Source organism: Mus caroli, chromosome 15 (genome assembly GCF_900094665.2).
Source record: "Mus caroli chromosome 15, CAROLI_EIJ_v1.1, whole genome shotgun sequence".
Taxonomy (NCBI): Eukaryota; Metazoa; Chordata; class Mammalia; order Rodentia; family Muridae; genus Mus; species Mus caroli.
Genome location: NC_034584.1, coordinates 70,020,679 through 70,033,139, shown reverse-complemented (window position 1 = coordinate 70,033,139; position 12,461 = coordinate 70,020,679). Strand labels below are relative to the sequence as shown.

At 53.4% G+C, this 12,461-nt stretch overlaps 1 protein-coding gene across 5 annotated transcripts; it reads left to right on the top strand.

Annotated features, from left to right (window-relative positions):
* The first annotated feature begins 1,396 nt into the window (after nucleotides 1-1,396).
* Puf60 (poly(U) binding splicing factor 60) lies at nucleotides 1,397-12,416 on the top strand. Of its 5 annotated transcripts, XM_021183011.2 has the most exons (13): nucleotides 1,397-1,493; nucleotides 2,847-2,966; nucleotides 4,650-4,751; nucleotides 6,776-6,871; nucleotides 6,977-7,066; nucleotides 7,948-7,998; nucleotides 10,039-10,200; nucleotides 10,282-10,374; nucleotides 10,648-10,861; nucleotides 10,945-11,135; nucleotides 11,284-11,419; nucleotides 11,613-11,848; nucleotides 11,971-12,416. In XM_021183011.2, the coding sequence occupies exons 2-13, from the start codon at nucleotides 2,964-2,966 to the stop codon at nucleotides 12,268-12,270; spliced, it is 1,674 nt and encodes a 557-aa protein (XP_021038670.1). In that variant the 5' UTR covers nucleotides 1,397-1,493; nucleotides 2,847-2,963; the 3' UTR covers nucleotides 12,271-12,416. The 5 variants fall into 5 exon arrangements, with proteins under 5 accessions (XP_021038670.1, XP_021038667.1, XP_021038671.1 ...); XM_021183008.2 differs by lacking the exon at nucleotides 2,847-2,966 and having other exon boundaries at nucleotides 1,403-1,493; XM_021183009.2 differs by lacking the exon at nucleotides 2,847-2,966 and having other exon boundaries at nucleotides 1,424-1,493; nucleotides 4,653-4,751.
* The last annotated feature ends 45 nt before the right edge of the window (nucleotides 12,417-12,461 follow it).

Sequence of the window (12,461 nt, the reverse complement as noted above, 5' to 3'; positions counted from 1 at the left end):
CTATGTAGTCCTGGCTGTCTTGGACATTGCTTGGAACTACTTGGAAAGGTAGACCAGGTTGGCCTCCAATTCACAGAGCTCCTCCTTGCCCCTGCCTCTGGAGTGCTGGGATCACAGGTATATGCCACCACACATAGCTCAACTTTATTTTTTAACTTATCGAATCGCTCATTTGCAGATTTTGTTTTGTTTTTTTTTGGGGGGGGGTGTTTTTCCAGACAAGAGTTTCTCTGTGTAGCCCTGGCTGTCCTGAACTATGTAGACCAGGCTGGCCTCAAACTCAGAAGTCTGCCTCTGCCTCCCAAGTGCTGGGATTAAAGAAGTGTGCCACCAACACCTGGCCGTTTTAATTTTTCTCTTTTTCAAATGGGGAAATCTAAGTTCATGATCTTTATTTTCTTGTTTGGGGGATGCAACATCTTTAGGTTATCTTCCATTTCCTTTGTTGTCCTGGTTTCTTTTCATGCTCTTGTGCTTAAGAGTGAGATGCTAAGCTGGGTCTCAGTGCTTCTTTCCCAGGGTGGAGCTAATCTCCAGGCACTATTGGCAGAGCCAGAACGACTAGTAACCTGTAGTAGGGATAGAAGTCTGGAGGCACCTACTTTTTTTTTTTTTTTTTTAAACTATCTGCACATTTTCGGAGAATTCAAGACACAAGCATCACACACCAGTCACACACCAGCCTGCTAAGGCCCTCCCCTGGCTCCCCAGCATTCCACTTCTCTGCCCATTTAGGTTTTCTTTCAGTAGAGCTCTTTCCTTTTTAAAGGGGGTCCCAAGGGGGGTTGGAAAATATTCTGCCATGTTTTGCTAAAGAGCTCTATATTAAATTCTGAAAACCCGAGGGGTGGAAAACGAGAATGGCTATCCGGTGGAGTTTGAAGGTGCTTTGCAGGCAGCCTTACGGTCACACAGCCCAGATGAACTACAGATTTACACATAGCTCAGGACTTGGGGACTACCGTACACATTTATGCCCACAGGACTATAACCACAGGACAGGCTGGGGAGCCATCTTTTGGGGGCCATCTGCGTGTCAATCGCTCTAAAAGGCTATTCTCTCACTAGGAAAGAGACCATATTTCAAAATAAATGAGGATTCCTGACTTTAGATGGACAATGCAAAGACGATGCACCAGTCTTTTTGTCTTCTGTCTCTGCAGTCTACGAGCTTCCAGCGAGTGGACTCAACTGAAATAGGGTGCTCAGAAAAGAGGCAGACGGAACTGATTCAAAAATGTCGACCCCTGACCAGGAGAGGGCTCTCCGGGTCGCCACTCCACAACCCCGGCCCGCCCCGTCCTCGTCCGGTACATTAACGGCCTGCCCCGCCCCGGAAATGCGTTTCGGTCTCCGCTCTCGTTGCTATGTCGTATGTCGCGAGATTTCTGCGTCCGACGCCCAGATCGCGCGAGACTGCGGAGGGAGCTGATGCTTGTGGCGCGCGCGGCGGCCGCGACGGACGCAAGATGGCGACGGCGACTATAGCTCTCGTAAGTGAGTCCCTCGCGGCCACGGGGCGGCCGTCAGCTCGGAGGAGTGAGTCGTCGGCTGGGACGGGGTGCGGAGGGGACCCTGGGTGCGCAGCGGCCCGACCGGGACCTCGTACGGACTTTCCCGTGGTCCCCGGCACGCGGGGCGGAGGCGGAGCGGGAGCGCGCGGCTGCGGCCACGGCTGGGGCTCGACTGCAGCTTCCGGCTCGAGGACTCCAGTTTCCGGCAGCTGGGCGGGGTGGGCCGGCCGCGGGGCTGCCCTGCTGGATCTCCGCGGGGCGGTCCTCTCTGCCGAGGTTGGGCGACAACTGTCTAGGCGTCCGGTGGCGTTAGGGTGTCCTGGTGCCTGCTCCAGACCTGCGCGGCTACGCCCCGTGTTGGGGACGCGGAAGGGGCGGGCCCGTTAGCATTTGCTCTGCGCCATGGTGCACAGAGACGAGGGTTTCCCCGTTCCGTTACCACGCAGGAGGGAAGAGCATCTCTCCCAACCCCCATTCCCCTTCACACCTTTCAAACAGCCATTCTGTCCCTGGCTCTGTGGGGAACCCGACAGCCGGTGCCTGCCTCGGTCACTGGTCCGGGTGGGCATCATAAGACTTTGCTAACCCCCTTGTCTTGGGCTGGACGATCCAAGGGCTGAACTTGGTTCTGCCCTAGTCAGTCGGGAATGTTCCTTGAATGGCTACCACCAGGAGTTCCTTTAGGGACTACTTATCTCTTGGACCTAACCCCACTGCAATCCAGCCTTTTGTTAGCCCCCACCCTCACTCTTGAGGGGATGAAGCAAAGGCTGAGACCACTTAAGCCCTAGGTGCCTGGAGGCCAGCCGTAGGGTAGGGTCGAGTAGAGTACACACAGGCTGCCGTCCCTCAGCCTTAGCTGGGAACTGCACCTTCATATTGGGAGAGGGGCACTTGCTCCAGCTTGTGAGGGGTAGATCTAGTATGTCTTGCTCACATCAGGGCTAACTTAAAAAGAAAAAAAATTCCTGCTCCCGCTGCTTGAAGCTATTGGTGTAAATGGCCTTTGCGGAAAGACAACCAGAGAGTTGAGGAGTTGATGACTGCCCTTAGGTGGCTGTCAGATGATAGAAGAAAGGGTGAGGGCAGAGTATAAAATACTTTAAACAGCACTGGGGGAGAGTGGATGCCTCATTTCTGGGTAGCCCCTGTTGTTCGTACAGACTGAAAGGTTAGCCCAATGCTAGACAGATAGTGTCATTATTGACATGGTCTCGATCAGTAAGTCTCACCACTGAAGCAGCTGGAATAGTCTTTGCCAGCATTTGACCACAAGGCCCCCGAGAATTGTCTCTCTCTCTTTCTCTTTCTCTTGTTTTGCTGCATCCACAGTGCTCAGTACAAGCCTGGCTACCCAGGAAGTAGCACTACACCCTGTGAAGGGACCTGAACAGATGGAAGACAGCGTCCTTCAGCCAGTCCTATTCTTGGGGTCTGGCACTGCTCTCAATGGTACTAATGTTGCTAGAACCTGTGGCTTACTTTCCATATGCAGACTTAAGGGACTTCATGGAAATTGATTCCATAAATCTTCGCTGCTGCCTGAGAAATAGGCCATGCCCTTGCACAAGAAGAGCCTCAGGACTAGATTTTAGGTGATTTGCCCAGGGTATTTAATATGTTGTGTAATGGAAATAACTCTTTATTCTGAGCTGGTGAAGGGTAGAGCTTGGCTTGCGTACCTGAGACACACAGCAGCAAATCCCTCAAGGGATCTTCTCCTCTCTGGATGCAGCATAGCTGAGGTACACATTAGTGACCAGCTGTGATAACAGATGATAGTTTTCTCTAGGCTCTCCCAGTGACTGGTTAGAACAGAATTTTAGACTCTGTATGGGAGAACTTTCTGTGGAGGTAAATGGGCTAAATTGGGTGGTTTGTCCACAAGTGAGCGCTCTCTGGAATTGTGCGTATGCATTGCATTGTGTGCTGCTTTCAGCACTATTCCTGTCCCTCGGTGCCTACTCATTTGTAGAGGCAGGAAGTTATGAGTGTGCCCCAGGGTCACCATTCTCACTGGTGTCTGGCTGGTGCCTGAGGCATGCTTTTACAGTGGGTGTTGAGAAGCAGCCTCTGTTACGTGGATGCCTGTACCACTGGAGTCACTACTTTAGTGTTCTCTGGGATATCATTTCTGAGTCACAATGGAGCACAGACAGACAGTAGTGCACACTCAGGTTGGTAGCACCAGGAGGAGCTCTGTGTATAGGCTGTGTCAGCCATAGTTCCCAGTTCCATCACAAGGTCTTCACAGAGCATTATGTTATACTGCTGCCAGTTCCGCCTTCAGTAGCCTGATGACCTGAGAGACTTTGTCCAAATTGCCAGCCTTTGGCTTTGTGTCTAAGAATGGACACAAGCATCTCTCTCTGTCTTTTGATATTTGTGGAACATGTACTTTAGCTGATGGGAGGGTAAGCACAGCCTTATGTTACTACAGTCTTCTGAGAAGTTGTGGTAGGTTTTAGGGCCTCCATCACGTCACCCCACTATTTACCTACCTCTACCTGGGGTCTAGTCGGTGGCAGGGACCACACCACAGGATGCTGAGAGCTCCATCTCCTGAGGGCTGCCTTGGGACAAGGGACTCTGTCCCTTCTGATGGTGAGAGCCAAACTCTCAGCTGTCATCCTAGGACAGTTTTTCACTCTGTCTGCTGGATGAGGGAGGCCTGGGTTTGCCCAGAGCTCATGGAATTACTGGACTAAATGTTGAGCTAAGAGGCCTAGCCCAAGTGATGGAAGAAGTGTTCCTGCTTCCTTGGGAAGGATGGGAGGACACAGCCAGCTGGTCATCTAATCTGGCTCAGTCTGTCAGCAGAAAAGGGCTTTCTTTGGCCTTGGGCTAGAACACTGCTTGCTTCTGTCCTTTTCTTCTTGTCCCTTGCGGGGAGACTGTCAACTTGGGCCTGGCCCAGCTGCTGCTCTGCTTTCTGTTGGTACCCTGGGAAGCTGTGTATGTGCTGGCAGGCTAAGGGCAGTACAAGGTGGGAGTGATTCTGAGACTAAATACTCAGTGGACTTTCTTAAGCCCTTGTCCAGCTTCCCTTATTCTAGATGGGAAGGCAACCTTCAAAAGAGGAGAGGGACTGGGTGATAGATTGTATGACTATTTATATTTCCTTCCTGCCTGCAGCAGGTCAATGGCCAACAAGGAGGAGGGTCGGAGCCAGCAGCAGCGGCTGCAGCGGCGGCGGCGGCAGTGGTGGCAGCAGGAGACAAATGGAAACCTCCACAGGTATTAACCTTAAACATGATTTTCCCTTGCCTGCCTGCCAATCCATTTCTGGGCCTAGAGAGACCTGATTGGGTCAAGTTGGAGATTTGAGTGGGGGGAATCTTAGGGCTTAGCCCTGCCCCCTCCTCAGCTTGCTTCTGTTTGGTTTCTTTTCTGTGAGAGTCCATCTAGCCTAAGCCTGGCAGGGCCCAGCAGTTGGCTAGCCAGGAAGCAGGGGGAGGAGATGGGGATGATGGGTATAAGTACGGTCAGCCGTCGGTGGTGCTGGCTCTGAGCCATTAGCCATTGTGCAGAAGGATGGGCCCTCTGTTCCAGAATGGCAGTGTTGTGTCTAGAACTAGAAATAGGGATTTCCATTTTAGCTCTTTGTTTTCATGTAAGTAAAACAGCAAAATAACATGTAAGTCAAAAGCACATGTGTGTTAGACACCCCCTCTCTCCCTGCCATGCTTCTCTGGAGTTATGGGTGGGCATGGATGGATTTGTTCTTTAGTTACTGGCCCATGGGAGTAAATCTTCTGGGGCGTGAAGCTGGGCTCTGTTGTTGCTAGGTGATAGATTCTTTATTCCCACCTCCACAAGAGTCCCAGAAGGTTTCAACAAGATACTGTTGTGGCCTCTGGCTAGGCCCTCTAGGCACTGGTTTTGTGTGTGTGTGTGTGTGTGTGTGTGTGTAGGGGGTTGCAGACAGAGATATTGGTATGCATCGGTGGATCTTGGGAAGTTGTGGGGGCTGAAGCTCTGTCCTGACTGGCCGGCCAGTGTGCTGTTGGTTGGTGGGAAAAGGGCCTTTTGTTCACCAAGACAAAGAAGAGATTGAAAAGTTTCTAGGGGGCTGAGAAGAACTGGCATTGATTTCCATGGTGACAGCCTACTCTGGTGTCACAGTCTTATAGGCTTGGGGCCAGCTGAGAGGGCAGAGGACAGATCTAGTATGAGCCAGACTGCAGCCCTTGGTCCCATCCAATGGCAGCTATTGAAGGACTGTAGGGTCTTGAGACTGCCCCAGAGGGGCCATATAAGCATCCTACCTTTTGACCGTTGAACAGAAACTCAACATTCTGGCATCCATGATGGGGTCCCTGGGGTTTGAGTCAGTCAGACCTGGCCTGTCTTCTTTGTGTTTTAGTCTTTGGCTTTTACTTCTATGCTGAGAGGCTCTCAGAGGTTGTGTCTTAACGCCTAGAAGAGTAACCAGAGGTATTTTGCAATAGTATTTACATAGGCTGGCTCTGTCCATCCCTCCCAGGGTCTGCTGGCTCTGATAATATCCTTTCTCTGTTTACATGATTATGTTCCTCTCCTGCAAACAACTTGGAAATGGCTTTGGTAGGAACTTAAGCACAATTCTAGTAGTGTTCAGGTGTCAAGCTCTCCCCAATGGCCAGCACTGCCTGTTCTGCATAAATTTGGTTAGGGTGTTGCTTGGTTAATGGAAGTAGGCTGTAGCCCTTTATAGGGCTCATGAACTGAGGAGTAACACCCACCCTCTAGGAGGTATGTTTTGAAAGAATGTCTTCAGGCCTGAAATGGGCATTGTTGGAGGGAAGGTCCCTTGCCTCCTTACTTGTTCTGGGGTGGTCTGAGGCCCTGGCAAGGCCTGTTGAGGAAACTAAGAGGCTAGGGTGCCTGGTAGCCTATGAGCAATGAGTCTTTGGTCCTGGTTCTGTTTTCTGGGCTCTGGAGGACAATAAAGGTTGGTTGTTCTACAAGACTCTGGGATCAAATTGTCAACAAAGGCAGGCAGACTGCTCTCCTGTTCATGAAGAGGCCATTGTGTTGTCCTACAGGGCACCTGCCTGGTTTAATGTGTCCCATCCACAAGTCATGTCTGACAAAGGCCTGAGTGGGTATAGCAATGTCTGAAGGGAAGGCCTGCATTCTAACCAGGCAGGAGATAATTTGTGTGGGGCTTATCTTTTGCTTTAATTTTAGAGTCTAGGGATAAATGGCTTATGGGTTTCTGGGACCACATGAGAAGTGTTGAGTTTGCTGCTGAACAACTCCCCTGTTTCCTACTTCAGGGCACAGAATCCATCAAGATGGAAAATGGACAAAGCACAGGCACCAAGCTGGGGCTGCCTCCCCTGACGCCCGAGCAGCAGGAGGCCCTCCAGAAGGTGAGAGTGCATCTCCTGGGCACAGCTGCTTAACCAGGGTTGGAAAGGCAGGCCATCCCCCTGCAGACTGGGCCCCCCAGTGCTCCTCACTGCCATCTCTTGCAGGCCAAGAAATATGCAATGGAGCAGAGCATCAAGAGTGTGCTGGTGAAACAGACCATCGCGCACCAGCAGCAGCAGCTCACCAACCTGCAGGTGAGCCCTACCACCCTCCTGCACACCACAGCCACTGTCTTGGGGCTGACTCTGCTGGAGGCCCTTCTGCCCAGCCTGGGCCAGGAAGCCTCCACTGCCCCTCCCCACTACCTCCACCATCTCCTCCTCTTCTCTGCCTCCTCCTGTGCCTGTGGCCGACTGCCCCCAGAAGGTGTTATCACTCTCAGACTCTCAAGATTCATTCTCTGGACCACCAGGGTCCTCTCTGAGGCATGATTGGCCTGGCCTTTCCTCTGGTTGCTTGATAAGGCCCCTTCTCCACCCCCTTCCCACTCCTTCTGAGCTCTGCCCAGTTCTCCTTCTTGGTCTTCCCATTAGTGCCTCTGGGTCTTACCACACCGTTGTCACCCAGGCTGTGTATAGCCAAGATGGCAGCATGTAGATTGTGATCCTCCCTGCCCCCATGGTCAGGCCTTTATCCCTGGGGCCCTTGATTGAAGGGGCAGTCTAGAGGTATGCTCCACTGGGCCCTACTCTAAGCTGGAGGCTGTGATATCAATGGGAAGAAGCCTATGTAAAGCTGACAGGTTCCTGGGCCTTGAGCCTTCCCCACCCCCAGGTCCAACCCTCAGACATTCATACTGGCTGTTCACTGTGCTCTGTCCATCCCTCTCCTACCTCCCTTCCTTCTGCCCTCGCCGGTCCTGCTGCAAAGGCTGTGGGGCGGGCCACCTGGGGCTCTGAAGCCCCCCTGGGCAGGTGCCAGTGACCAGCCAGAGTGGCCAGCAGTGTGGGAAGGCAGGCGGGCCTCCCTGGCAGGGCGGGGACTCCGCGCCTTGCTGCTGTCTGCGTGAGGTGTTGACAAGAGCGGGAGACTGCTCGGCTCCAACAGACTGAACTCTGTCTTTACTGTCTTTCAGATGGCAGCAGTGACAATGGGCTTTGGAGATCCTCTCTCACCTTTGCAATCGGTCAATAGAAATGCTCACTTCTTCTGGGGCTCATGTCCTTAGTCAGGGCTAGAGGGGGGCAGTGCAGCCCACTGCTGGGGACCTTGCTCCCCTGGCCGGCCCTGCCCGCCAGCTCTGGACGAGCACAGCAGAGCGCCAGGCATGGTGGGGCCAGTGGTGTGGGCACTCACCCCGGGACCGCCCCTGGGGAGGCCTCCATCTGCTCTGAGGGCCCACCTTAAAACTAACCGGCCAGGTAACTGCGGAGGGCAGCCGCGGCAGCCAGCCAGGGAGGGTAGCTGCCAATGCCAGGCTCATCTGTGCCTTGCCACCCCATGTGGGGGATGTACCCGTGGGCCTCCAGCTCCGACAGTCTCCAGGCTGCCCAGGCTCTTGGGTTGGGGTCAAGCTCCTTGATAAGAGAGGGGTCCTAACTGTGGCCCCATCATGCTCTGGAGGGAGGATGGATGGATGGGCTGGGGGCTGGGGGCCTGAGTGAGCAAGAGAGGGAAGGGCAAATAATAACTTGGGTCATAGACCTAGCTCTCAGTGAGGGGTAGAGGCCACATGGCCATGGCTGCATTAAGCAGAGGCGTCTGGGAAGGAGATGGCTCTTCCTTGCCCAGAGGCAAGTTGAAGTGGCCAGGCCCTATCCTGGGGAGATCCTGTGGGAAAGACATGACCCTTTCTCTGGGGTGTCCACTTGGAGGGCCACCCTGGATGAGTTGCCTTCACATTTGAGACATACTCTGTTTACTCTGGAAAGCATGTCTGAAAGGAAGCTGTTGACCCTCTGTAGAGTCCTGGGAGATATGGTCAGAGAGGCTTGTAGTTGGGTAGTCTCACCATGAAAGGGAGACTTGGCACTCTCTTTGTCAAACTGTGACCTGAAGGACAGATGTGGCTTCATGTCTGTGTGGGCCTTAGAGAAGGGGTAGCTCTACCATTGGGGCCCTTCATCTGGACAGTAGCCTGAGGCTTGTTAGCAGCAAGTTTGAGGGAATGGTCCCAAATTCAGGGAATTCCTAATGTGAGGAAAGATAGGCCCCACCTGGATGAGTTGTGTTGGTGGACCTTTAAGTCCTCTCTTAGGGAGACTGGGCTGTACTAGGCCTTCTAATGTCTGAAGAAGTAAATTGCCACTGGGACCTTTGTTAGGGTGAGAGGAGCCCTTGTTTGTGTTAAGGAGGAAGGCCCTGACCCATGGGGCCATACCTGCGGCCCATTATTTCTGGCTCTAGAACCCCTTGCCTGGCATATCTATGAAGTGTTGGAAGGAGCCTTTCCCAGGGCATGGGTGGTCCCTCATTACAGTGGCCCAGCTCACTGCTAGTCATGCCAGCTTCCCAGCCCTAAGGGTCCCCGAGGCTTCTTCATTGGGTTCTCTGCTGCCTTGTGATGCTCTTCCCTGGGCCAGCTCTTGTGGCTACAGTCATGTGCTCCCAGCAGCTCTTTTTTGTGGGAGGTGTTGGGATGGGGGAAGTATAGAGCACACTGAGTCCTCACCTGTGTCTCCCTGCATGAGCACTTGCTCCTTGTTCTCTCCAGAGAGCCCCTTTCTGGGCTCCCAAATTCCTTCCCTGGGATCTCTTCTGGGCAATGGCTGCCCTGTCTTCTGCCACCCTCTCTTCTGGCCTCCATGCCAGTAGGTGTGTCTGGCTTGGACAGCTCCTCCTTCCCTCTTCTGTCCCAATACTTGGCTGGACTAGTGGGAGGATCTCCCAGCCCAGCCCAGGTACCTGGCCTCCAGACTACAGAAGTGGGCTGAATTATAGGTCATTCAGCCTTGCCTTCTGACCACCCGTCAGCTCTGCTGCCAAAGTCTGTCTGGGACCTGGGCGGGCTGGGTACTTCCATGTCCTGCCGTTGGGCCTGGCCTTCCTTGGGGTGGGGTCCTGCTGACCCCTAAACCCTGGCTGCAAGGGCCCAGCCTGCACCTCACTGCTGTGTGGGGAGTCCTTCCCACGGCAGAGCTGGGCGGGTGGGCCAGGATGGGAGAGGGTTTCTGAGTCTCCCACTTTCCTGACAAGCCAGTGGCTCTCTCCTTCTGTCCTGCTGCAGATGGCAGCTCAACGGCAGCGGGCACTGGCTATCATGTGCCGGGTCTATGTGGGTTCCATCTACTATGAGCTGGGAGAAGACACTATTCGCCAGGCCTTTGCTCCCTTTGGCCCCATCAAGAGCATTGATATGTCCTGGGACTCCGTTACCATGAAGCATAAGGTAGGCAGATCAGAGCTACCCTGGGGCCCTAGCTTGCCCTCTGTCTGCTTTCCTTGCCTTCTAACACCTTGCTGTATTCAGGGCTTTGCCTTCGTGGAGTACGAGGTCCCAGAAGCTGCACAGCTGGCTTTGGAGCAGATGAACTCTGTGATGCTTGGGGGCAGGAACATCAAGGTAAGGACAAGAAAGTTTGGTCTTAGCCAAACTTAGTGGTGGTGGCTTTAATCTCAGCACTTGGGTAGCAGGCGGATTTCTGAGTTTGAGGCCAGCCTGGTCTACAAGTGAGTTCTAGGACAGCCAGGGCTAGACAGAGAAACCCTGTCTCGAAAAACCAAAAAAAAAGAAAAAAAGTTAGGTCTTGGGCCTAGAATAATTGTTCCGTGATGTTACATACATACAAGCAGTCACCACAGGTCTAGGCTGATGTTTCTTCTTGACCTTCTTCAGGTGGGAAGACCCAGCAACATTGGACAAGCCCAACCCATCATAGACCAGCTGGCTGAGGAGGCTAGGGCTTTCAACCGAATATATGTGGCCTCTGTACATCAAGACCTGTCTGATGATGACATCAAGAGTGTATTTGAAGCCTTTGGCAAGATCAAGTCTTGTACGCTGGCCCGGGACCCCACAACTGGCAAGCACAAGGGCTATGGTTTTATCGGTGAGTTTGGGAAGGGCCAAGGAGAAGAGGGAGCCCGCCTCTTACTGGGGCTGGCTTTTCTCACTGCTCATCCTGCCCTGCAGAATATGAGAAGGCCCAGTCGTCCCAGGATGCTGTGTCCTCCATGAACCTCTTTGATCTGGGTGGCCAGTACTTGAGGGTGGGCAAGGCCGTCACACCCCCCATGCCCCTGCTAACACCTGCCACGCCTGGAGGTCTCCCGCCTGCTGCTGCTGTGGCCGCAGCTGCAGCCACGGCCAAGATTACAGCTCAGGTGAGAGCTGGTGCAGTGATGAGTGTGGACAGTGGGTGGACAGACCCACTCAGCCTTCGGGAACTGGCTCTTAGATGGTTTGGGTGGGAACAAAGAACTGACTGTGAGAACAGACTAGAAACTGACTCTGCTTGCCTTTTGGTTGCAGGAAGCAGTGGCTGGAGCAGCAGTGCTGGGTACTTTAGCCACACCAGGACTAGTGTCCCCAGCACTGACACTGGCCCAGCCCTTAGGGGCCCTACCCCAGGCTGTCATGGCTGCCCAGGCCCCTGGAGTCATCACAGGTGAGTCTGAGTTGATCAGGTTCTCTTCCTTTCCCCTCTCCTCTAGGGTCTGTCTTCAGCTTCCCAACCCATACTTACTTCAGTGTAATCCCTTGAACCCAGGACAGGCTGGCTATCGCCAACCATCTCTTTACTCCTTCCCAAAAAAGGAGAGTGTATGTGTGGCTATTAAACTCGGTTGGTTTTGCTGCAGGTGTGACACCAGCCCGCCCTCCTATTCCTGTCACCATCCCCTCTGTGGGAGTAGTGAACCCCATTCTCGCCAGCCCACCAACTTTGGGTCTGTTGGAGCCCAAGAAGGAGAAGGAAGAGGAGGAGCTGTTTCCTGAGTCAGAGCGGCCAGAGATGTTGAGTGAGCAGGAGCACATGAGCATCTCGGGCAGCAGTGCTCGCCACATGGTCATGCAAAAGCTACTCAGAAAACAGGAGGTAAGTGTAGGTGGGCTCGTGCCAGGCCCGCTTTGGCGGTATGGATGTGAAGTAGTGGGTGATAGGTCGCAGCATTCAGGTGTCTTTCCCACAGTCACAGTAGTCAATTGTCTTTCCCACAGTCTACAGTGATGGTTCTCCGAAACATGGTGGACCCCAAGGACATTGATGACGACCTGGAGGGAGAGGTGACAGAGGAGTGTGGCAAATTTGGTGCTGTGAACCGGGTCATTATCTATCAAGAAAAACAGGGCGAAGAGGAAGATGCAGAAATCATCGTCAAGATTTTTGTGGAGTTCTCCATGGCCTCAGAGACTCACAAGGCCATCCAGGCCCTCAATGGGCGCTGGTTTGGTGGTCGCAAGGTGGTGGCTGAAGTGTATGACCAGGAGCGTTTTGATAACAGCGACCTCTCCGCGTGACTTTGGCCTCATTTCCTGGACTTGCACTTGCCCCTTACTTCCTTTGGGTTTTGTAAAGTGTTAACCGTGGTGTGTCCCTGGGACCAGGCACTCTGCCCAACCCACCCTGTAGTGTACATAAAGATGCAGATACCGCTGGCCCTGAAGTCCCTGTGTCTGAAATTGATCCTGTGACCCAGGCTGGTTGTGTG